General features: G+C 40.6%; 1 protein-coding gene across 1 annotated transcript in view; it reads left to right on the forward strand.

Moving 5' to 3' along the window:
- The first annotated feature begins 399 nt into the window (after nucleotides 1-399).
- Nucleotides 400-25,104, forward strand: part of atrnl1b (attractin-like 1b) — a 46,402-nt gene continuing 21,697 nt past the window's right edge. Inside the window, exons 1-23 of the mRNA XM_028430941.1 lie at nucleotides 400-1,533; nucleotides 3,933-4,016; nucleotides 4,419-4,532; nucleotides 4,641-4,769; nucleotides 5,034-5,242; nucleotides 5,828-6,002; nucleotides 6,564-6,651; nucleotides 7,016-7,277; nucleotides 7,390-7,573; nucleotides 7,685-7,839; nucleotides 8,073-8,157; nucleotides 8,372-8,586; nucleotides 8,688-8,806; nucleotides 9,061-9,193; nucleotides 9,965-10,152; nucleotides 11,339-11,552; nucleotides 11,634-11,825; nucleotides 14,932-15,168; nucleotides 15,965-16,102; nucleotides 18,148-18,241; nucleotides 23,017-23,069; nucleotides 24,432-24,526; nucleotides 24,714-24,792. Coding sequence (XP_028286742.1) covers nucleotides 1,283-1,533; nucleotides 3,933-4,016; nucleotides 4,419-4,532; nucleotides 4,641-4,769; nucleotides 5,034-5,242; nucleotides 5,828-6,002; nucleotides 6,564-6,651; nucleotides 7,016-7,277; nucleotides 7,390-7,573; nucleotides 7,685-7,839; nucleotides 8,073-8,157; nucleotides 8,372-8,586; nucleotides 8,688-8,806; nucleotides 9,061-9,193; nucleotides 9,965-10,152; nucleotides 11,339-11,552; nucleotides 11,634-11,825; nucleotides 14,932-15,168; nucleotides 15,965-16,102; nucleotides 18,148-18,241; nucleotides 23,017-23,069; nucleotides 24,432-24,526; nucleotides 24,714-24,792 — 3,493 coding nt within the window. The 5' untranslated portion in view covers nucleotides 400-1,282. The remainder of the gene's footprint in view (nucleotides 1,534-3,932; nucleotides 4,017-4,418; nucleotides 4,533-4,640; nucleotides 4,770-5,033; nucleotides 5,243-5,827; nucleotides 6,003-6,563; nucleotides 6,652-7,015; nucleotides 7,278-7,389; nucleotides 7,574-7,684; nucleotides 7,840-8,072; nucleotides 8,158-8,371; nucleotides 8,587-8,687; nucleotides 8,807-9,060; nucleotides 9,194-9,964; nucleotides 10,153-11,338; nucleotides 11,553-11,633; nucleotides 11,826-14,931; nucleotides 15,169-15,964; nucleotides 16,103-18,147; nucleotides 18,242-23,016; nucleotides 23,070-24,431; nucleotides 24,527-24,713; nucleotides 24,793-25,104) is intronic.

The raw sequence follows: 25,104 nt of genomic DNA on the forward strand, positions 1-25,104 counted from the left end.
AAAGATATTGACAATAAAATCCCATGCCACATGTTTTTATACATTGTGCATGTAACAAATCCTACGGAAGAGGATTAGGGCTACTGAAAAGAAAGAAAAACCAACATTTGAGTTTTGTTGAGGTTAAATTCAAACAGCCAGAGTATACAATTGAATATTAACCTCCACATTCATATAAAGACAAAGGGAAAAAAGAACTGCTGCATTTTAAAAGCCTCTGGTCATGAGTTGTTCTTAGAACAAGGAGAAAATGAGCGTGCTTTTGAAAAATGTTGACCTAAAAAAAGACATAAGACATATTCAGCTTTTAAGTGCCGCATTGGATGACTTAGTTTCGGACACTGTACCTTTAAATGGAAGCAGTTTCCAGTACGCATGCGCACACTGTGTTTAGTTTTCTCCAACCTGAGGAACTGTCTAGTGTCGCTGCGCTAGCAAATCCATCGCAGCCAGTTGTTGTCATGTTTTCAGAGCATCGGCTTGTATTTTTTTCCCCACCGGAGTATAAGGAGACGATAGCACCCAGGGCTGTCAACTAAATCTACGTCTGAGGATGCTTAAATCACGGCGGGGACAGACCAGTAAGATCAACAACAGTTCAAAGTGTTTGCTCTCAGTGCCCCCCAGTCGGCAAGAATAGCCCTCCAGTTCCCACATCACACTACATCCATGTTGACTGCGGCAGCCTGACCGCTGGGTCCAGGGCTCCCAACGCTACAACTCCTTTGTTCTTCCGTGTACAGGATCCGGCTAAACTCGTAGGAGGACCACCGTATGTTCCAGTGAACATCCCTGTTCCAGTCTGGAGGATTGTTTACGCATTAAAATGGCTGCTGAGATGGCAGTGGGAATATAATGGTCTTGAATCAATGCAGTAACGAACATTACCTAGCAGAGCCCAAACTGTAAATAAGCTACATATGCTAGCAATTATGTGTTAGCTAGTCCCAGTTTTCGAGGAGTCAGCTGCATAAATAGCTTTAATCGATGGTCTGCTGTTTAGGTAGGTTCTTCCAACAAGAGGTAGGGTGAAGGGAATTCCTCCCACTCCAAATCTATGCATGCGGTTAACCGAGCAGCCACACTACTATGTATTAGCCATTTTCTCCCAATCTTTGTAAGCAGGCTAGCTAAGCCTTTATTCGAGTATGCACGACACTAAACGAATATGCAGGACTTCTTTTGTTGAAACATCTTGAGTAGCCGAGGCTATTTCTCCCAAAGTAGAACCTAAGGCCCCCGGCGTTTGACTCTGCTTGGTCGACCTGGAGTTAAAAAAAAAATGGATCCAGAGGTGAAATGCAAGACCAAACTGTTTCTGTTTGGACCCAGACTATCCATCCACAGTGATCTGCGGGGCATCAACAGATACTTGGTGGTGTATGTTTTGTTTTACTTTGTACTCTTTACTCACGCCTCTCCGGCCAAAACGTGTGACAAGAATTGCCTCTCTGGAAAATGTATCAATGGTTCCTGCATCTGTGACCGAGGATGGGTTGGAGATCAGTGCCAGCACTGCCAAGGGAGGTTCAAGTAAGTGGCCTGCGTTTAACCATCTCATTTGTATAAAGCAGACAACTGTGCATTGCTAAATTTTGTGTGTGTTTTTTAAATGAGATGACCTGTGTCACTGAGAGGACAGGATCTAGTCTGACCCTGTAGCTGCAGTGTCAATAAGGATCACTGGCAGATACACTTGTGTTCAGCTCTATGGGGAATGTAATAATGAAGAAGGCAAGATCAAAACTTAAAGCAACAAAAACCCCTGACATTGAGCTTTTTTTCCCTTAATGTTGCACTTTAAACAAAATACATATAAAAAAAATATTTTCAATATTTGCCAAACTAAATCAGATCCTTTGTGTGTTTCTGTAGTAAGATGTGATTATTTCCTTTTTAATAAAATTGTGATGTATATTTTCCCCCAAATTTGAAGGTGATGTTAAACACTAACGGGGAAAGCTATCACTAAAGTTTACATCTTAAAGAAGTAGTCCCTAAGTTGTCTCTTATATTTTATCACATGGTTACTTGCTGAACTTTTAGTTTTTACTTTGTATGTGATGTCCTCTTTTACACAAGAGGAGAAGTAAGTGATGACTAAATTCATTAGTGCATGTGAGTTCTCTGTAATGCAATGTCATATTGACTTAAGGCCTTGCGTGTTTGGATTCAAAATCTTTAATCGAATAAATTCCCTGTGCCTACACAATCAACTTGATTTTTCCATAAACCCTTTAAACCACAGTATGTGGGGATACAGACAGTTAACGGCTGTTGTTCCTCAAAATAACATATACATTGATCATGGGTGCAAGGAGTTAACAGTTATGTCCTGATTGCTAAAGGAAAAAGGCAAGGACACGAAAGAGTAAATGTTCCAACTGTACACAGCAATAACAGTGTTCATCTTGTCAGGCATGTAATGGCCTTTCAGTTCAGAGGTACCCTGATCACAATAATTACCAGTGCCCTGATGTGTCTGATGGTTAGTATGGGGTGTCATCAGGCATGTTGTCAGGGAATAAGCTCTCATCGCCAAAAGACACAGTGCTAAACTGTGACAAGGTTTTAACTAATGTTAAGAATGCTGGATCATTTACACTCTGCTTCCAAGCATCAGGTGAAATGCATACATTTGCATCACAGAATCTTGTGCATGGTGTACTATAAGGACGCACAGGGTCTTGATACAAATTCATCATTACTGGGTGTCGGCACAGCTCTAACTTATTGCTGGGAGGTTTTATCTGTCAGATCTTATTGTATGCATACCCTTGCATCTTTATAAGATTACAACCCATCTTTAGTCCATTATCCTGCCAAACTGTCTAAGCAAAAAGTAATCTTTTGTCATGTTGTGCAACTAAAACAAGTCAGGGATACAAAGGGAATACAATTCAGTTTCTGTGTCAGGCTGAGATTGTATTCCCTTGCGGATGCCTATACCCAAGACCTCTAGTTGTTTTTCTTTTATATTACCGTACTTTCTAGTCTGTAGTATTCCCATCACAGAATGTACAGTATATTTTAAGCTGACCAGCTTTTCCCATTGTCTGGGCATTTTCCCTGCACATTTGGTTCTCTTTATAGTCTTTTAAAGATGCATTGTACAGATGCGGGTAGTGACAGACCTCTAAGCACGCCCTTTCTTCAAATTTAGATTTTATTCTTGTTTTTTCACTGTTTAAATTGTGGCTGTGTTGAATGTCCATACACAGGTAATCTGTCACTGTGTGGCATGGTACAGTGGCATTTTCTATTCCTTTGTTTTCAGGAGACAGCTAATTGATTCTCTTGTTTGTTTGCACTGACCTTGAGCTGGCTGCCACTTGTTTGTGTCTTATCTTGAATCTTTAGATATTTATGTGTACTATAGCCTGAACACCTAGTGAGTAGTACACATTTTGTGCAGATTTTGTATCAAGACGAGCGATCTACTTATTATTTTTTTTTTTAAACTACCTCTACACAATAGCTGCACTGAACACACTTGAGTTGTCTGCAGTAGGTGACTAAGTAAGTTATCTGTATTTGATGAGCACATTGTTATTTCAATAACATAAATAGAAGAAAAGGAAGAGATGTCATGGGCAAACGAGTCTTTTTGATGACACAGACAAAGTTATTATTTTTAGTTATTATTCAACTGATAACAAAACAATGCACAACCATCTGCTTAATATAATATCATCTGATTAAAGTATCTGAGACAAAGAACTGCAACACTTGTTGCCTGAGCTACTGTTTTCTTCAATATTATGTCCTTAAATACTATTTGCCCATGTGTTTAAACATTTACCTTAAGTATACAGACTACTGACTGTTGCACACACTACGTACATTTTAATAATTATTTTTGTTTAAACATGCTAAATGTGCAGTGTCCTTTCTACCTGAGGTAATAATCCTTTGGTTTTGTAATTTTTCAGGTTGACAGAACCCTCAGGATACCTCACCGATGGTCCAATCAACTACAAATACAAAACAAAGTGTACCTGGCTCATTGAGGGCTAGTAAGTACTTGTGTAAATTAGTATGTCTTACTGAAGCTCAGGGAGTAGAGCCAAATTCCATTATGTTCCATAAACTGATTATTATAATTGAATAAAACTCATCAGCATGTTTATTGAAGGAAATATGCTTTTGTCGCTGACCCAGGCATGTAGAAGGTTTCAGTATGTTTGTGTATTGAGCTATATTTTACTGCTGCACTTCAGTCTGTGTCAGCATTCAGAAATAGTAGTTGATGCTTTTAATTGTCATGGCAACCAGGGCCCTAGTGAGGGCAGAGCTGCTTTATTACCAGAATTGTAATAAATAGAGGACAGTCTGATCCTGATCTTTTTCTGGACAGATCCATTTATATGTTGTCATTGTTCATCAAATGCTCATCATTCTGTTTCTTCTCACTGCAGTCCAAATGCGGTTCTTCGATTAAGATTCAACCACTTTGCCACAGAATGTAGTTGGGACCACATGTATGTTTATGATGGAGACTCGATATATGCTCCTCTGGTTGCTGTTTTCAGGTGAGGAAATGGTTATGTGATTACGTATTATAACCTGAATGTCTAGAAATTCTGAGTTAGCAGAAAGATGTGTGTATTTCATACCACGTTCTGAATTTTTCTCTACAGCGGACTCATTGTGCCAGAGATTCGAGGTAATGAGACCGTCCCTGAGGTGGAGACAACTTCAGGCTACGCCCTGCTACACTTTTTTAGTGATGCTGCCTACAACTTAACAGGATTTGAAATATTTTACTCGTAAGTGATGTGTTTATGTGAAGTATTGACTCAAATTGGATAATTGAAATGTTCAGTGTTGGTACCTCAACAGGAATCCATAATTACAGTAGGTGTTTTTGCAAAAGACAAAAGACTCATCTCCCTCATAGCAGCCACTCTTAATGACATGCTCAAGAGTTTTTCATATACTGCAAGTCTTTTTATCCCACTCACCTTTGCTAAAAGCTAAATAACACTCATCATCATCCTTGCTAATTTTAAACTTGCTATATTTCTGTCCAGGATCAACTCTTGTCCTAATAACTGCTCTGGCCATGGGAAGTGCACCCCAGGGAACTCTGCTGCTAGCAGAGTGTACTGTGAATGTGACAAGTACTGGAAAGGTGAGGCCTGTGACATCCCTTACTGCAGGAACAACTGCGGAAGCCCCGACCACGGCTACTGCGACCTCACGGGGGAGAAGCTGTGCGTCTGCAACGACAGCTGGCAAGGTAAGCGCTGCATGTGCAAGTAAGAAAGAAGAATAGCTTAGCTTACATGTCACCGTCTCTGTGTAGCAACATACTTCTACAGTAAGAAATGCTGCAGCTCCTCCCATGTCTGCTGTGCCATTATCTCACAAGATGTAATGAACAATGTGTTATCAGACAAGCGTGAACAGCTGTGTTGTGTTGTGTCACACTGTAATGTTGATCGGTAACATGTCGATAAGCTGTGTGTCAGTGCGTTATTATGTGCTTTCAGCTGGAGGGAAGCAAATGTTTTTGCATGATGAAACTTGACAGAATCATTAGCAGAGGCATGTGCTTTTTCAGCACAGCTCCATTCACGCAGTTTAACATATTCACACCTCCCTGCTTGTCATGTTCATTTAAGGAGTGCCAATGCGCATGTTTTGTTTTGATTCAAAGTTTCAGAGTAAAAATTGTTTCAGCTGATAGGAAATGACAGCATAAAAGCATCAGATGAATGTAGTTCCTGGCCTTTAAGTAGTGCAACTACAAAAAGAATGGTGTTTATTTTGGTAGATGTTAATGTCGCAATTTCTTCACATACGGTCTTGTATGTCCCTGCAGGCCCAGATTGCTCTCTGACTGTACCTTCAACCGAGTCCTTCTGGATCCTACCCAGTGTCAAGCCCTTCGGCACTTCGCTTGCCAGAGCTTCCCATAAGGCCGTGGTGCAGGAAAAGGTCATGTGGGTGGTGGGCGGATACACCTTCAACTACAGCTCTTTCCAGATGATTCTCAAGTAAGTTACTTTGAAGGTGTTTTGGATATTTATATTTATATATTAAAATCCCCATGTAACTGGAGGTGGAAAGCTATTTTCAGATCAGCTTATTGGTCAGCTTCAGTCATCTGACCAGGGCTGCCCAGCATCAGCTATGCTAGTATTCCACCGCTGGTGAGAAGAGATGCGCATGTAAATTTCACAAGGCGTTTTTTTATTTCATTTTTTTTTCAACATGTAATTAAGCCTAATATCAATACGACTGCCAACTAAACAATATTTTATTTGTAATAGTCAATGTTAAATGGCAGATACTGCTATACTTCTTAAGACAGATCGTATAAAAACACAAAAAAGCATCTTAACTGTGTGGAATTTAGACCAGGTGTTCCCTTGCACCGTAAAACATTAATTTAGCCATTTATCGACAGTGTTAAAAACTGCATGCTTAACAAACCCAGTTTTTGTAGTTTGAAGATGAAGACTAATATGTAGATGATAAATACAGGATGTTGACAGTTTTGTGTTGTTTGTAGGAGTTGTAATTAAAGTGTGATGTTCTGTTGCTCTCATTTGCAGCTACAACCTGGAGAGTGGCATCTGGAACACAGTTCCCATCAACAGTGGCCCCATGCCAAGATACGGCCACTCACTCGCTGCCTACCAGGTAAACACACACACACACACACATATGCAGACCTCAACCCACCTGGGTAAAGAAGGAATGTAGAAAACCACAACTGCTACCAGGAGGAAGGGAGAATTGGAAAAAGCAATAAAAGATGGCCACAAAAAGGAAGCTTCGCTTTCAAAGGGAAATTACTTGTTTCAAGTATTAACACATGTGATCTTTGAATAATTAAATACTGTAAAACGTGTTACACATAGTAAAATAGACCTTTTATTTCACATGGCTGTTAGACATAAGCTCTATACTGTAAACTGAACAGTAAGTAATATTATTGGTTGCTGTTCCTTTGACATCTATTCCTCCTTTTCTGTATGCTTAACTGTGTCTTCATTCTGTTCAGGATGATATTTATATGTTTGGTGGGAAGCTGGAAGCTGGCTGGGGAAATGTGACAGACGAGCTGTGGGTGTTCAGTGTGCCCAGTCGAACGTGGCAGCGGAGAAACCCTGTGATTACTTCACCGACCCAGACTCAGATTTATGCTGTGGAGGGACACTTGGCCCACTGCATTCTGCTGGACAGTGGCGAGACTATCATGCTGGTTATCTTTGGCTACTCACCTATCTACAGCTACATCAGCAATGTACAGGAATACAACCTGAGTGAGTCACATTGCCAGTTATAGGCTTAGGAGCCCAGCTGTCACCAAATGATTACAGGTTTATTCTTATACTTTTTATATTCTTTCACATTCCATATATGCTTTATCCTTAGAGTCCAACACATGGCTGGTGCCTGAGACTAAAGGTGCTATTCCCCAGGGAGGCTACGGCCACAGCAGCACGTATGACAGCAGCAGTGGCAGCATCTACGTTCACGGAGGATACAAAGCACTGCCTGCCAATAAATACGGCCTTGTCGATGACCTCTACCGCTACGAAGTTAACACACGGACATGGTAAGTCAAACACGTTCATGTGCAGATTTCACTATTCATTAGCATTCTAGACTGTGTCTGACAGTGTGTGTTACACGTTTTCTTGTCCTTGACACACTTGTCATGTTTCAGGTTCATTCTAAAAGAAAGTGGATTTCCACGGTACTTGCATTCAGCTGCGCTCCTCAGCGGCACTCTGCTCATCTTCGGTGGCAACACACACAATGACACATCGCTCAGCAATGGGGCCAAGTGTTTCTCTGCTGATTTCCTCGCCTATGACATTGGTAGGACTAATAATGGAGTTGAATAATGTTGTCATTGTTATCCCATTTATAGTTAAAACTGATGTGCTTTTTGTCTCTTTGTCTAGTGTCTTTGTTGATATTTTTTGTTTTTTTGGACATCATAACAGCTTTATTTGTAATAGAGAAGTTACATAAGTACATTAACATTGTCAACATAACATTCAAGTGCACAGACAAACCAAGTGGCTCATTTGGCTGCCTGTTTTCCTCAGCTTGTGATGAGTGGAGGCTCTTGCCAAAGCCAGACCTGCACAGGGATGTCAACCGCTTCGGTCACTCTGCCGTGGTTAGCAATGGGTAAGCAATTCTACTGCAATCTGCCCCTTAGACTAACTCGCGCTGGACAGATGGTAAAATTGGCTCAGTTCTACAGTGTGGTCTTGTTTTGTTTGATCTGTTCCACTGATGATCTGAGCTCAAATAAAATACATTAGTTTACTGCAAACCACAAAGGGCCCCATGATGAAGCAGTCAGTTTTATCTTTGACACTGATTTTTTTTTCATCATCAGGTCCATGTATGTGTTCGGAGGCTTCTCCGGTGTGCTGCTCAATGATGTGCTTGTTTACCGACCTCCCAGCTGCCAGGCTTTCTTGGCAGAGGAGGCGTGTGTGAAAGCTGGGCCAGGGGTTCGCTGCATCTGGAGCAGAGGCCGCTGTCTCCCCTGGGAACCCAGCATGGCTAATGGCAGCCTCACGCCTGCCACTTTCTGCCCCCCTAAGGCTGGTAAAAAAAAAAAAGACATCAAAACGTTTTTGCCTTCTTGATTCACAGATTCTTAACCACAGATCCTTGTACTGTTGTCTCTTGTGCTTTGTCTTTTTTAGTCACAGTAGATGAGTTGTGCTACAGATTCTCAGACTGTGCCAGCTGTACAGCAAACACTAAGGGGTGCCAGTGGTGTGATGACAAGAAGTGTATCTCTGCCTCCAGCAACTGCACTTCTGTGAGTGTTCCATCAGGGGGCAGCAGAGCACTTCTGAAATGTGTTCAGCTCCCTCAAGCATACAAAGACACTGTTTCCTTGAGATTTAGAGACTGGAGATGATTTTTTTTTTTTGAAAGTTAGGTGGTGGAGCTTAAATCCTTTAAAAAAATCACAGCGTTGTTTACTTTCTAGCACTACTGAACAGATGTAAACTTTCTGATCTGTCTTGAAATAAAAGCTGCTCCTTTTCATCAATTTCTCCGCTGTCGTAGAATATGAAGAACTTCAATGCGTGTCCGGTGCGAAATGAGCATGTGTGCAGCAAGCTCGCCAACTGCAAGAGCTGCTCACTGAATCTCAACTGTCAGTGGGACCAGAATCACTCACAGTGCCACGCTCTGCCTGGTAAGACAGATGTCGTTCCAGCAAACACACTTTGTACAGCTTATTCAAAGATTTATGTCTCACATATGCATGACAGCTTTTCACAGGCTTCCAGTCAAGAATACACAGATTGTAAGAAAAGCTGAAGGGAGTAATTAAACAAATGTTTGATTTTTACAATTAGGGTGTGGCTTATTTAATCTAGTTAAATAAAAGCATGTGATTTAAACCTTTTTTTGTCATTGTTAAGGATGAGTAAGCAGGGGATGTTTGGTTCATTTAAACACCGCAGCTGCTGAGATGTATTTCCAAGGTGTCATCCTGATGTTATTTATCAGGTCTGGCAGTGTATTTAGTTTATCCCTCCCCCCACCCACCCATCCCGTTGATGTAGACGCTGGCTGAATCTGAAGAAATAGTGCTGTCACTTTATCCATAATTTTCAATTCATGAAGTCTTGTCGCCTAAGGGGAGTGCAGTGGCAGCTGCAAATAATATAGTGTGTGTGTTGATCGCACACACCTAATGTGTACATGGAGGCAAAAAGGAAAAAATAACACTTAGGCAAAATCAGTGACACACACATGCTAAGCCCTGAATCTTTAGTCCCCCTGTGGTTTGTTGCTGTTTTCTCTGTTTGCTGAGTTATACCATGGAGTATAGCACTTTCCATTGAGCAGCATTTAACTCAAACTCTGAGGTTTTTCTTCCGTTGCTAGGTATGGAAAATATATTAGCGAATAATGTAACATTTATCATTTCTGGACTAAGTCATCTCCTTCATTCTTTCAGCCCAGCAGTGCAGCGAAGGTTGGAGTCAGGTGGGTGAGGCTTGCCTGATTATCAACTCAAGCCGCGAGAGCTATGACAACGCCCAGCACAACTGCAAGAACCTCAAAGGCAACATCGCCTCACTAACCACAGCCAAACAAGTGGACTTTGTGCTTGAAGAGCTCAAGAAACTGCAGCAGCAAGACATGGTAAATACATATTAATGTTGTTAGTTATGTATTTTATTGAGCATAGTTCACACAGACTCAAGCTCACTGTCATCATCTGAGGGCAAGTAATCACAAAACCAACCTGCCTCTACTCCTTTTTTCTTTCCCTGCTTCCTTTCTACATCATACTGTATGCCATTGCTGCTTGCCACAGAACAGAGCCATAACACCAACTATATGGAAATATTTTTTGTTTTGATATGCAGTTTACTATTTAATGTTTTTCCAACAGAGAATAAAAATAAACAGTAAGTAGTTTTCTGCTCATGGGGTCTGTCAAATAAGATTTGAATTCTGGGATGATTTTCTCCTGATCAATTTTGCACTTGCCCTGTTTTGTCTGATTGCAGCCATCCTTTTTTAGCTTTGCACAGTTTTTGCCTTTCAACCATGTGTCATCAAATTGTTTTCCACCCGGCTGTGCTTCAAATTGTATGGTCTGTGCATAGTTTTGCTTCTGAGATGCTGCACATGACGGCAATGATAATCGCTCCTTATTTCTGTGTTCTTTACATGATAAACCAGGGCCACATTTAGTGTTGTTAGCCCTTAAAGCATCTAAGGTCTTTAGTGTCATGTCTGGTTTACTTTATGTGGGAATAGCCACACATGAACACTGAACATATCAGTTTAGAGAGTAGCAATGTTTAATTTCCAGACCTGCTATGTTTCTGTGCATTTTGCATTTTGACTGATATACCCAAATTGTACACCTGAGATAATTTGTAAAAAAAAAATATATATAAAAAAATAAATAATCATTTGTTTGTAGAAAAATTAAAAGTAGTAGTAACGGCATTGTAATTTGCTTTTGGTCCTTACAGTGATGAAAATTGTGGAGTCCGGTACTGATGAATTGCATTTGGTCATGCCTGCTGTATTCATGAAAATATCATTTGCTGAGAGTCTGGGGTGAAACTTTGTTCCAAACACAACCATGACATGCCATTCTACATCATTTCCCCATTACATTAAAAGTTGGATCCTGAAGGCAAATAAGCAATCATATCTGTGAAATTATTTTCAGTAATGGCATCTTTGGTTTTCATGTGTAAATGCAGCAGCCATTCATTTTTTTTAAGTATCATGATGTTGCAAAGAAGACAGACACTATCTATAGCTTTTCAGACCTCTGTGTGTTTAGCCTTTTGTTATGTTCCCACAGCACTTGTCTCCCTGGGTGGGCCTAAGGAAGATTAATGTGTCATACTGGGGTTGGGAGGACATGTCTCCCTTCACCAACAGCAGCCTACGCTGGCTCCCCGGCGAACCCAGTGACTCTGGTTTCTGTGCCTACCTGGAGGAGCCTCAGGTGTCTGGCTTGAGGGCCAACCCATGCACTGCTACTGCCCACGGCCTCATCTGTGAAAAAGCTACTGGTGAGAGACACATGATGACACATAGACTACATAATTCACAATTTGAAAAGATTCCTTATGATGTTTTTTTTTCCTGTCCAGAAAACCCCAATCAGAGCACCCGACCCTCTTGTAAGAAGCCTTGCTCATTGCACACAAGTTGTGCCAACTGTACTAGCCAGGCCATGGAGTGTATGTGGTGCGGCAGTGTGCAGCGCTGTGTCGACTCCTCTGCCTACGTCATATCTTTTCCTTATGGACAATGTCTGGAGTGGCAGACTGGAGATTGTGTGGGTAAGTGTTGTCTTCTGAACTTAATCTAGATGAGTCTTCACTGAAGTCTATAGTCTGGCATTAAGGGAACGAACAATAAGCTTCCTTAGATTGGCTTCTGTAAGCAGTCAATATTCATCATGGAGAGAAAAGAGGTTAAAGGACGAAAACAGCTTAAAGTGGAAGGTGTGTGCGTGTCGAGGGAAAACCGTATTAGTTTCCCGTGATTGGCTTTGGAAGTTATTTTGGTCTGTAATGGCCAATTACTTGTGCATATAATCTCACACCAACTGTTAGATTTCCCAGATGACCAAGCTACAGATGCCTTTTCACATTTACCGGCCTGAAGTTGTTTGCACCACAGAAAATAAATGTTTGTGAATGAGAAATGAACTTAATGGGAATAGCCACCAAGCTTTTTCAGGTTTTTAGCCTCTGGTCACACTGTCAAATACTACAGTAATGTTTTATTTAGTGCTGCCACCACTCCAGCACAGCTTTAAAACTACATATCTTGCACTCTGCCTTTGTCATTCCTGCACAGCTGAGGTCTGCAGCATGTTGTTTTCCCTGTAGCAGCATGGTGTTTGGTGTCCTGCTGTGATTGTGCTGGAAGTCAGCATCCAACTTACATGTCCATATTTTAACAACATCTTAATTGATAGAGCACAAAAACATAACAAACAGAGAATGCCTGCCTACCTCCCAAACAAAGAATTGAGCAGCTAATTATTGTTCCTCGCCTCCGTTGTTGTATTTCAACTGCATAAGTGAGTATCCTCACCTGAAAGTCGGTGTAGCCAATCAAGCTGGTGCAGCATGATGTATGAATTGATACCCACAGTTGTGTCAGATTGTAAAAACATCATGATCAGTAATATCAGGAGTAACACATTTAGGGAGCCCTAGAGTGCTGTCTTAAATTCATTAGTGTCTGCTGGTATTGGGTAACGCAGAGATGTTTTGTGTTCGCTGTGGATATTTGTCTTGAGGAATTAGTCTCTCTTGGCATGAAGGACAGAGAAGGTTGCACTATAAATTCTCTCTGTGCCTTCTTCCTATTCTGTTTGTTGTGTCTGACTTTGCTCTCTCATATTCATTCTCATAGTTTCAATCACTACTTTAAGTCTTGGAATTTCTTACCTGCTTTAGTTCTTCCTTCCCTATTTTGAGTGAATATAAATGTGTGCTCCAGACTGAGGACACTGCATGTGGTTAACCACAAATCTAAGGACAATGTGCTGCCAGAGAGCTTTAAACGGGTTGTGTGTGGCATCTGTTCCTAGTGCACAGACTTGTTCTGCATATCTGATTTTAGCCAAGGAGTTATTATCTTCTGGTGACTAATTGTTGCTATGATAACCCCCCCCCATTCTCTTCTAACCACCATTCCAGATAAAACTGGCAAAATTGTCTTATGAACACACTGCCTGTCTCTTTCATCATGATGGGGTCAAAAAAAGCAAAAACCCCCTTGAGCTGTTTTTAGTTCAAACAGAATTTTAAACATGCAAGGTCGAGTTGACTTTCCCTTTTTACCTCACAGCATTTTCCGCAGTCTTTGACTTGGTCTTATCCACCTATCAGCCACTACATGAAAAACGACCGCCCACTTCAAAGCAGGGTGGTTCTTTTTTCAGCATTGATGCTCACGTCACGTGCTGTTATAGCGCTTTACGTGGTGAACAGGTGTCATCAATCTGCACTGCGCTGGATGTTTTACCTCTTTTCTGTCATAGCCAACATGAGGGTTTTCAGAAGTTTGTGGTCTGCCTTTGCTCTGCACCAGCATCAACAGCCCTTGAATGCCCATGACCCTGTTGTCCTGATCTGTATATGTAAGGTCTGGCTTTTATGTTCCCATCACCAGGTACAGTAGATGAAATCAGCTGAACAAATAAACATTTCTCAACATTTTAATTGAGCAGTAAAAATACCAATGTTGTCTTCCAATATTTAAACATGGCTATCCCTGTGCAATAACAACATTGAACTCAAAACCAAAAACTTGAAACCAGATATTAAATGTGTAAGAACATTTGAACTTATTTTATTTTTAACTCCACATGCTTCAATAAAAGACTTATGCTTATACTTGTTTGTTTTGTTTGGAGGACCTAAACCTGGAACACATGTTGTATTTACACAGCTGGTGGAAGTAACACTAAATGAATGGGTTTCTGTACAGACAGTCATAATCACAATTCAATTTATGTAACACCCCCTGGAGTAAGATTTATCTGTTCACACATATGATTTATCTGTCAAAATCCAAGTGAAAGATGGCGGTTTTGTTTTTATGGCACATTTAGTATCTCAACATACTTTGGTGTCACAGCAAGACAAAAGTCCTCATCCCAAGCTGCATGTTTACTCTGAATGGTATGTTCCCGAGAAATTCGCCACTTATGTCTTGTTGTCAAGACAAACTTAAATGGCTTTACTTTGTGCTGATTGCTCCTCTGTTATCATGGTTTCACATCCATTAGCAGGATAGCTGGAGATTTGTTTGACATAAGCTGAGGTAAAAGCACTCAATGTTTGTCTCCTTAAAATAGTTGTGGCATTTTCTCCACTAAAGTGTCTGTCTGGCAGGCAAGTGGTGGCACTGAAACTTGTCAAGCAATTTAGTGGCCTGAAAGTTCGTCCCTCAGCTGAGACAACAGCATTGCTCCCTTGGGTTTTTGAGTTCCGTGCGAGGTGCCACTTCACACATTACGTTTAATCGCATTGAAAAACTTTGTTCAAAAAAACTTTTTGCTCGCCGCTGGTTTCTCATTCTGTTGCTTGCCTCTGACAGCATCTGGTGCTTCTTATCCTCTTATCTGCTTTCAAATCTGTTGTCCATGCACCCCACTAGATAACCAGTTTCTGTTTTAGTGTAAACACATTCCCCTTAATCTGCAGTTCCAGTAAAAGGCTAAGAAATAGCTGAAGTTAAATGGATGAAATTGCAGTATTGTGCCTGCGGTGTTGAGATTTTTTTATGCTTCTGTTGGTGTCAAGGTGACCACTCTCTGGTGAATAAATACTAAATTGATAATGGGCAAATGCAGCTGAAGGAATACTAACAAAGCAGCGGAGCAACTTTTGAGGAAAATCTTTCACACTTCTTTCTCTCCTTCAGCCCAGAACTGTTCTGGCCTGCGGACGTGTTCCCAATGCTTGGAGCAGCCTGAGTGCGGCTGGTGTGGAGACCCCAGCAGCACAGGGAAAGGTCTATGCATGGAGGGGTCATACCGCGGGCCCATGAAGAGACTGGTGAAGCAGGGCCAGCAGCAGGGTCAGTCTCATGACATGAGCCTGGAACCTGGCAGCTGTCCCAAAGACAAAGGCTACGAATGGGCCTTCATTCACTGCCCCGGTAAGTGATCAGCTTCCTGTCCGACCTTCTGAAGTTACAGATTGTGTGTCAAAAGTGTATCTACACTAGAGATTTATTCCCTATTGACTGTTGTGTCTTATGTTTGAAAAGACGTTCTTATCACAGATTCTTGTTACATCTTCCCTATGCAACATATCCCTCCCTGCTGACTCCATGCAACCTTATGCTAGTATGCCATCTAATGCTTTCATCAAGTCTATACTGCCACATTATAGTAAGATGGTAATGTACCCACTGCGAGTAGAAATTTAAGAATGGTACATTCTATTATGTATTAAACCTTATCTGTTTTGGTCTTAATTCAAATTCTGATGCATTTTGGTGATATTTTGTTTCAAGTGTGTTTAGTCACAGGTATAGTATAGTTTCTCTCCTACATTGCAGAGATGCACAGCTTTACATAAATCAAAATGACAGAGACTATGAGAGGAAATGAAATTACCCTGAAAGTTCAATCCGCTTTACCTAAAAAACCTATATAAACAAGTTTAATTTGCACATTCATATTTCCAATTAGAGATTTTAATGCTGCTTCATTAAAAGCTGCACGCATTAAAATATTTTTACAGGCAGGTCTGATAAAATAATAATTAATATGGCATGTAAACACAAGCTGCTGACAGCTCTAATGGATTCTCGGGAGTTGTCTGTGTGACTTGTGTGCGCAAGCATAAATTTACCTGACCTGATCAGACATTCCATATTTTGTAAAATGAAGTCAATAGAATGAACTCTGCAATTTCATCAATCTGTGACCCCTCTGTGTCCTTTCCAGCCTGCCAATGCAATGGCCACAGCACCTGTGTGAATGGCAGTGTTTGCGAGCAGTGCCGAAACCTTACCACCGGTCCTCACTGTGAGACCTGCATGCCTGGTTACCATGGAGACCCAACCAACGGTGGCAAATGCCAGGGTAAGTCCCGCGTCGCTACTGACATTAGTATTCTGTGTGTGGAAGACTTAATGGATTTACTTGTTTTGTTAAAGCAGTCAACTGCAGAAGTCAAACCCACACCCCGCCACAACCTTGTTGTCATCATCTGTACACATTTCATTTCAACAGTATTAACTTGAACAGCATCACTCGGTATTTTGCTTTATTTGAACTAACCCTGATGGGTGTAAATGATAATCAAGCTTTTAGAAGATCTACTCAATGAATTCGAATTAGTATTGTAGTATAACACCATAACCAACAGAGGGCACTCTTGTGTGTTGATGTGTTTGTCCTGCTTGATTAATAGCATACTAATGTTGGATTCCTAAACAAAAAAACAACTATATAATCATTTTTATGTCTGGATCCTGTTGGTTTATTTATGCAACTCAGTTGCAAGAAAAGCTGTGAAATGTCAAGGTAGGAATGTTTGTTTAAAGTTGTGTGGAGCATACTGTATGTGGGCACACAGTGCAAAGTGGAGGTGAAGCTCAAGGTCAGTAGTGTTGGTTTGCTGGTGTTTTTCATCCATGAGATACAACAAAAAAATATATGCATATACATCACATATGTGAAATACATACAGAGAAGACTGATGAGCAGATGCAGCCGTATTTATTTTTCTAATCAACATCTGTTCATTTCAAAGTTATTGTTCTTGAAGTAAAACTGTTCTGAGTTTTATCTAACACACAAAGTAGATTTGTTGTCAGTCTCCTGCACAATGCAGAATACATTACCTTTGGAGGACGCATTCCATAATATATTCAGGATCCCTGTTATTAAAAGTAGAATATTTGCTGGATTTAATAGGAACAATGGATGCTCAAAATGGCCATAAATGTAAAAAATATTATGCCTGTAGTATTATCTGATCAGTGTCTCAGGGCATCTTTGTATTGAATGACCCGAAGACTGGTTATACAGGCTCCTTGTCAAGAGGAGAATTGGTTATGAGACATGAATAGCATTCCTTAGAAATTACATGCACTGTATGCTTTTGTTTGAATTGCCTGACACACACACACATACACAGGCACACAAGCTTTACAGTCTCAGATACCCCGTCTTACTGCTCGGGCTGTAGCTGCACTGTAAAGTGAAACTACCCAGGTGAACATCTAGTTGAATATCTTTCGGAGCCTGGGGACAGAAATCATTATATGCCATTACAACATGTGAATACATCCATGCTTTAATTTGAAATAATGGAATTCAAAGCATAATCTCTGTCAGCTTAAAGTTACACTGACTACTCAGCGTCCATTGCACATGGTAGAATTACCTACTTTGATCAAAAGCTGTCAATAACAGCAAGAAGTGATGTAGAAAGTGAAAAAATACACTTAGGTAAACACACCTTGGTCACCTTAAATATTCATGTGTACCATGTTGGAGAATGTGCTACAAAAGGGCTCTTGGAAAAGGAGGGGTTTGGGGTTTGACTGGTAATACATCTTAGTATCCTAAAGCTCAGTTAAGTGAATGGAAAGGGTCAGTTATTTCCTGCAAAGGCTGACCTGAAAGGCTGCCACACCAGAGGCACATTGGGAGGCAGTTCTCTCATCTTTTACACATGCTTTGCCTCACTTTCTATAAACTCCACACACATATCTGGCGGGTATCGTAACATCATATCTTAGAGTGGGGGGTGAGATTGGGTATATCAGATCTTTGAATTTCAGTCAGTCTTTTGGGAAATACACATGTTTACCATCTTACCCAGATCAATATCAATTTCCTGTCTGAGCATTCAGTACAGCAGAGGGGACGTTTGCAGCCTAGCTTAGCACTGCAGTGGGAAACGGCTTGTGTTAAAAGTTGGAAAACAATGTTAAGGCTTAGATTATGGGAACAAATATTGAAACTCAGGTAAATGTGTAACTGATAATGTACAAATACACAAGAAGACACATTTGACTCCACTTTTTTTTTGACTAACCAACAATGCCTGTATCCCTGTGCTCTCTCTTGTGTTGCACTTTCCCTCCCCAATCTTCTTTTCCATCTGTGTTTTGCAGCCTGCAAGTGTAATGGTCACGCAAGTGTGTGCCAGGTGTTAACTGGCAAGTGCTTCTGCACCACCAAGGGGATCAAAGGAGACCAGTGCCAGCTGTGAGTACACTGATCAGACACACCAAAACAAACCTAAACACACAGGCTAAAATTGCCTCATAATTCAAAACCCAAGCAAAAATATTACTCCTGTGAAAAACAATCTTGAGTTCCTTTTTTGCAACCATCCTCTAAGACAAATGCTTGATATTTTGCAAATATGGAATGAGGAAAAAAGGTCTAATATCAGCTCACTTATTGTTTCTGATTAGTCAAGAGAGCCACTAAAATATACACATTTAATACAAAGACATAGTCTTAAGTTATAAAATGGGATTCATGATTACATGATGAATCCCAGGCTGTGATTCATAACTTCCATGACGCAGTTATGAGCATAGATTTCTGACTTACAAAAGCAGCCAGTGCTTCTCTTTCTCATGTGGGTGACTATGCTGATGATTCTGTGACGTAAAAAACAGACAACCGTCACATGGCGTTAGCAGCCCAGAAGCCCCACCTCCAGGCCGATTTCTGCTGACACGGTAAATTCTAGCAGTGTAGGAGGGTCATCTCCTCATGGCTGTCTGCATTCCCGCATCTAAGCGGTACGAACACTGATGTTTTTAATACCCCTAATGCAGCAAGAGTTATGGAAAGGTCAGCCGCAAACATGATCACACATACTGTACGTACACACCCACACACAATACAGTGATTTTTTTTCTCCTAACACTGTGTGCACAGACTGAAAACACATATTCACTCTCCCCTGCAATAACGCTTTATCATCTCTGCTTCAATAACACATTTTGTCGTCAAATACGTTGACACTTTTCAGGGCTTTAGTCAGCAACACTTACATACAATGGATTACAACATCCTGTTGAGTTTTCTTGTAAGCTGACATTATTTTTCTGCCCAGTTCTGTTTATTTTGCGAGGCAGCTGGATTCTTGTAGTTCTCTTTTAGATGGCTTATGCATAGCTACATTTGATTACATTTGTTACAATGATAGCACATCTAAAAATGTGTCTTGTAGACAATGAACAATTAAGAGAAAGGACAATAAGGAAATAAGGAAAAAAGGATGGAGGAGCGCGAGGCTCGGCCAAACTTACAAGACTTTCTGTCAACTTTGAGAGTAAATAATTGACACTTGGCATAATTGATAAAATGGAACATTGCTTTGCCACCAGATGGAATCTAGTGCAGTACATTGCAGACCTACGCTGGGACAGCAGGTGGCTAACAGTCGATATAAACAACTCATTTTCTACCCTGCAGAATTTGTGAGGTATCAGAACAGGCCAAGCACATACAGGCCAATCATCATCAGCTATTTAGGGGGAGGATGTGCCCATAGAGCACCAGAGCCAGCTTTGGAAATGTGCCTCAAATCCCTTTCTGATTATCACTGAAAATGTAGCCAGCAACATGAACCTCCAGAATATGTTGTTTATTCAGTCCTGCTTACAGACTGTAATTAAATTAATCGTTGGCATCTTTAATCTTAACATCAAAATGCATTTTCACATTCAAACATGTTAGTGTAATCACTCAAGTGTAATCTAATTACAAACATTTGGGGTGTGGCGTTTGCTGTTCCCTTTTTTTTGGTAATGTAATTTCTGGTTCTCATTACATGTGATCAGTGTCTCCCCGAGTACTGTCAGCCACTCACCATCCCCAGCAGTAACCCTTTAACAAAGACCTCTACACAAGGGTACTCTGTCTTTTCAGCAAGACAAACATGCACGCTTTCACACACGCATGCATTGCAGCCACTGATGCCATTAGGACCTCCAAATAATAGATGCACTAATGAAGTGAAGGGTGCACTGGTGCAGAATAGAATTGTTTTTGAAAACAATTGACGAGGTCCATGCTGTGTTCCAAAGATGAGTCAAACAGGGAGGAGTGAGGGGAAATATTTCTTATTATAGTGCTCATTTAGATGCATATATTATCTCATGCAGGGAGGAGCACTAAGCATGTGCACATATAGGCATGCCTGCTCCAGCCTGCATATATGTGAAAGACATTGTAAAATACATTTGTTTTGTTGGTGTGTGTTTATCTATTTTGTAAAATGTGCAGAAGCACAGACAAAGGTTTCAAGTTGAGTGTAGATCAAATTAAGATACAGTGCCGGGGGATTGCCTAAAGTTCCGATGTGTGCACAAATGCATGCAGGTGTAGATTAAATTAAGATACAGTGTAGAGATGCTGCATTATACCGATGAGCGCATGTGTACGTGTGTGTTTTTTTTTTTCACCATCTGTAAATGCCAAGCAGCTTAAATGCCCCAGGAGTGATGTTCTGTAAGGTTCAAAAGCCTGTGGCGGCATTTGTCCTCTGTCCTTTGTACCGTGGTAAAAGAGCACTCTACCCTGTCCTTGCCTGTTTAACATTAACAGTGAGAGCAGCAGAGCTGGCTCCTCCCCAGCTAAGTGTCCTACTCCCCAGAGCGCCAATCCTTGTTTTTCAGGGTTTCCCAGTTTGATACTTGAACTTGATTTTTTTGGAACAAGGTGTACAACAATATGAATATTAATATTGGATACCGGGCCAGATGTTGATCAATAGCTAGATTAGCTATCAGATTATGGGGCTGATCGATGAAGCTGGCAGGCAGACATGACACTCCCCAAACATTAAGCAGCAGCATGGACTGAGCCACAGAGTCAGCTGTGGAGGTACTACTTGCTATTCACTAGCTGATGTGTGTCGAGTACTACATCCCTTGGTCACTTTAACTGGCACAAATGTTACAAGAATGGCATACTTTTTTCCATTCATTAGTTCATTTAAACCAGACTCAACCTTATTTTTAAACATATTGGGCACATTTCCAAGATTGTCATAATGATATTCTCATTCTACCTCATTCCTGTCCTGCGTTTCAATAACTCTTTTTACTGCAGCTATATTAAAACAGCTGTTTTTATACCCACATAGCTTTTAAAGCAACATTTTTTTACAATAAAATGACAGCATCTGCTTCTGTTATTTAGTAAAAGAAATATTGGCACCTTTTTCATAGTGGAGCATGTGGAAATGATGGCAGCAGAATCTTAAATTCCCAATTGTCACTACAGTTGCCACTGCTTTGTAAATGTTTCACAGCTCTATCAAATCAAAGCTGTTCTGCAATTATTAATACATACCCTCTAGTCATTGTTTCACAAATGTTTTTACACTTTCCTACATTCTGATGGGATTTCTCCTGGATGATATTTAAGGTGTTGAAAGACGTTGGATGTGTTACCTCCTCCCTCATGTGATTGAGGTTTGTTTTTTTTTTTTTTTTTGCCTGGGTACCTTCAGTGGTGTTACCGTCTGTCTTGCAAATGCAAAATAATGCAAAACAGCCGATGCTGGATTATTTTTAGAGGCAGAGTCATCCTCATTCCATTCAACCAACATCACTAACAGCCACTTTCTCCTCCTCCTCCTTAGCAGCATTCATGTCTCTCAGTCGGGTTGCTCTCCTCTGTTCCCTCCCTTCATTTGCCATCGTCTCTGACTCCTCAACACCCCCTGTGATGTCCACATTTTGACAAGTTTAATTGCTTGTCTGTAAGATAAAACTGTGATATCGTTACTGTATCTAATGTTTAAGTTGCAGTGACATTTTTATTACTTTATTTGTGCAGCGACTTTAAGAGAGGCTGAGTGCATTAAAACGTAAAATAAAGAAGGAGTGCATGCAGTTCAGCGAGCAGGGCCATATGTTTCCACCCACATTACAAGCCCTTTGGAAAGACATGAGCCTGATAAAACACACTCATACACACGCATACACTCAGAGCAGTTGATAGCACTCTGTGGATGTCAACAGATTATTTTGCTCGGCAGCGCTTCATTTAAAAGTCAGACTGTTTTGGCTGATGCCACAATATCAGCGTTGTTGTGTGAAAACAGTGCAGTGATTTGAGAAGATTCTGTGACCTTACAGCACCTTCAATACCCATGGATGTTTTTCTGTTCAACAAAACATTAAACATTAAACATTAAAGTGTGTTGCTTCACAATCCAACTCTGGAGAACAGTGCAGAGACTGAAAGGATTATTCCAGTCTATTTTAACCTGCCTATTCCCAAACATTTTGGCTGCTATAGCTCATTGCTAACTTTGAACTCATCATTCGTTACCTTTGGTAACTAATCGCACCACTTTCTGAAGACTGCACTAATTCTGTATTATAAATGCTAATGCATCTCTATGCAATATTTGCATGTATGTTTTACTGCTTTAAATTGGAGGCAGAGTAAGAACTAATAGGATACGAGCAAAGCTGTGTGCTATGGGCATAATGATTATGTTGATTATCAAATCCAAAAATTTGGCCTAATAAACACAAGTGTTAACCAAAGTTGTTGCCCTGGGGTTTGTCTGGCCTGTTTTAAGCTTAGCGATACTGGTTTGGTGGTTATTTTTGATTTGGCTTCCACATCTCAGTTTAGGATTACACATCTTAAACAGTCAAGAATTCATTTACATAAATTGGGTTGTTTGCTCCAAGGATCTTAAGGGATTAAACTTTTTAGATGCAATGCACTGGGCTCAGTGATCAGGTGGAACGAAGTTTGTCGCATGTCACTGTGTCGCTTTGATAAACAAAAGTTTATAAAAACAAAAATTCTAATTAACTTTTACAAACTATCAGATTATTTCCTCTTTGTCAGAAGTAGAGACTTGATGAGGTGCCAACAGCAGGAGCTAAGTCGCTGGCACTTGGCTTACACTGCTCTTGATAAGAGGCATTCTTGCTCTCAATCTGTTCGCACTCTTCTTCATCTTGTTCTCTCCTCTGTTTTCTTCACTGCAGATGTGACTCAGAAAACCGTTACCTTGGCAATCCACTCAGAGGAACCTGTTACTGTGAGTAATTCTCCACTGGACAGCTACTTGCTGGAGAGACAGCTCATATGCGCGCACACACGCACACACACCTCGATTATTCTTGGCTATTCCCTCTCTCTCTCTCTGCTTTCCTTTCTCTCTCTCTCCCCACTTCCACTCTTCCGCTCAGGGCAGATGGAGCATTTTAGCACTTTGGCACCAGGGGCGCTTGTTCGGTGACAGAATGACTTGTCGTGAAAATGTCAAGTGCATCAGAGGGAGTGAGTGATTGAGCTAATCAAGGAGACGGAGGAGTAAAAAAATTCCCCACTTGTCTACTCACTCAATCACACACCTACTCATTTATTCATTTAGAAAGTTGACTAAATGATTCTTCAAGTTGTAAAGTAAAAGGAAAATCCATCAAGGTGCATGATGCAAAAAAGCTGATGCCCAGCGCAGAGTGGCAGCACCACTGTGCTTGTGCTCATGTTTATACTGTACCATGTACTGTGCTTTGTTTGTGTGTTTATCTGCATGATGTGGTGTCCTTCACGGTGCTACAGTACTTAGCGATTTGTAATCTGCCTCCTAGCATTCTGCTACTGACAACAGAGCTTATGCCAAGGTTTTGTCACTTTTTTAAATGCCATAGCCTGACAACAAAACTAAAAGGAAAGAAGACAGAAACTACAAGCCCGGAGCTTATTTTAACCTCTGAATACCACTGGGACTTGTTCTTTAGTTATGTTACAGAGTATTGTGAACACTATCTCACAATCCTTTTTATGGCACACTCTTGGTGGTATTATCCAAAGTGTGTGTTAGTGGGTTCTCTCTGTAACTGAATGATAAAAGACAAAAGACCCAGATGCTAGTGGGTCCTGTTATGTTTTTCATGTGCACTACTCAGTAAAATTACAAGCAGGTTAACAGTTGTCTTGTGTGCTGTAGTTGGATTGGTTTGACTTAATCTGTCAGTATTTCTTTGCCTGCCCTGTCATCATCTGAGACAGCTGAGTCAGAATCTCTTAGTTGCTTTTCTTTTCCTAAATTTTCTTAAAACATTCTCCTGTAAACCACTTCCATTTGGACATACACCAATGTCTAAATAGAGAATTCCTGATTTGATGATGTAGTATGAAATGTTAACTTGCACAGCCTAGATTGCAGTCTCCAGTGTCACATTATTCATTAAAAAACAACCATGGTATAAACTTGGAGACACAGTTCATAATGCAAAATTACCTACATTTCAAATACATCCCTAAACTATATATAGTATATAGTAACAATAGTGATAAGATCAGGATAATAGCAATTGTATTTGAATTATTTAGCAATAGAACAGAATTAGCAGAGAAGAAGATGCTAGTCGTTATTTTCTATTTTTCTGAATAGATAATCTCCTGATTGACTACCAGTTCACCTTCAGTCTCATCCAAGAAGATGATAATCACTACACTGCAATAAACTTCATGGCCTCACCTGAGCAGGTAACTTCTCCACACACACAACAACAGAGGCAGTGACGCCTTAAATGAGTGCAGCACTCTTATCAAATATAAAGTCATAGACTGTTACCTTTAATTATGATCACAGATTGAGGGTTCAGTTTTGATCATTAGAAAGTTTGACTTTGAGGCTGATGTTTATATGTTAATATGCTTTTTTTTTCTTTAGGCAAACAAGAATCTGGACATGTCTATTAACGCATCCAACAACTTTAACCTCAACATCACATGGTCGGTGGGATCAACAGGTTTGTAATAGTAGATAGACCTTTATCGGTTTTTGGCTCTCTGTGGCTTTAGTGGTAGGAGAGGTTGATCACTAACCACAAGGTTGGTGGTTCGAACCCACTCTGAGTTCTTGCCAACATGTCCCTGGGCAAGATACATTTGTATATATACAATATACAACCTATTAGACAGCTTCTGAGAGCCAATGCTGATGTCATCCATGTATTGATTCTAGTCATATTAGTAAACTCTAATAGAGTATGTGCACAGTCACTATAATCTGCCACTGCTTTTCATTCACACAGACTTGGGCAGCTGATAACATTCAAACA

The sequence above is a fragment of the Parambassis ranga genome, chromosome 19 (genome assembly GCF_900634625.1).
Source record: "Parambassis ranga chromosome 19, fParRan2.1, whole genome shotgun sequence".
Lineage (NCBI taxonomy): Eukaryota > Metazoa > Chordata > Actinopteri > Ambassidae > Parambassis > Parambassis ranga.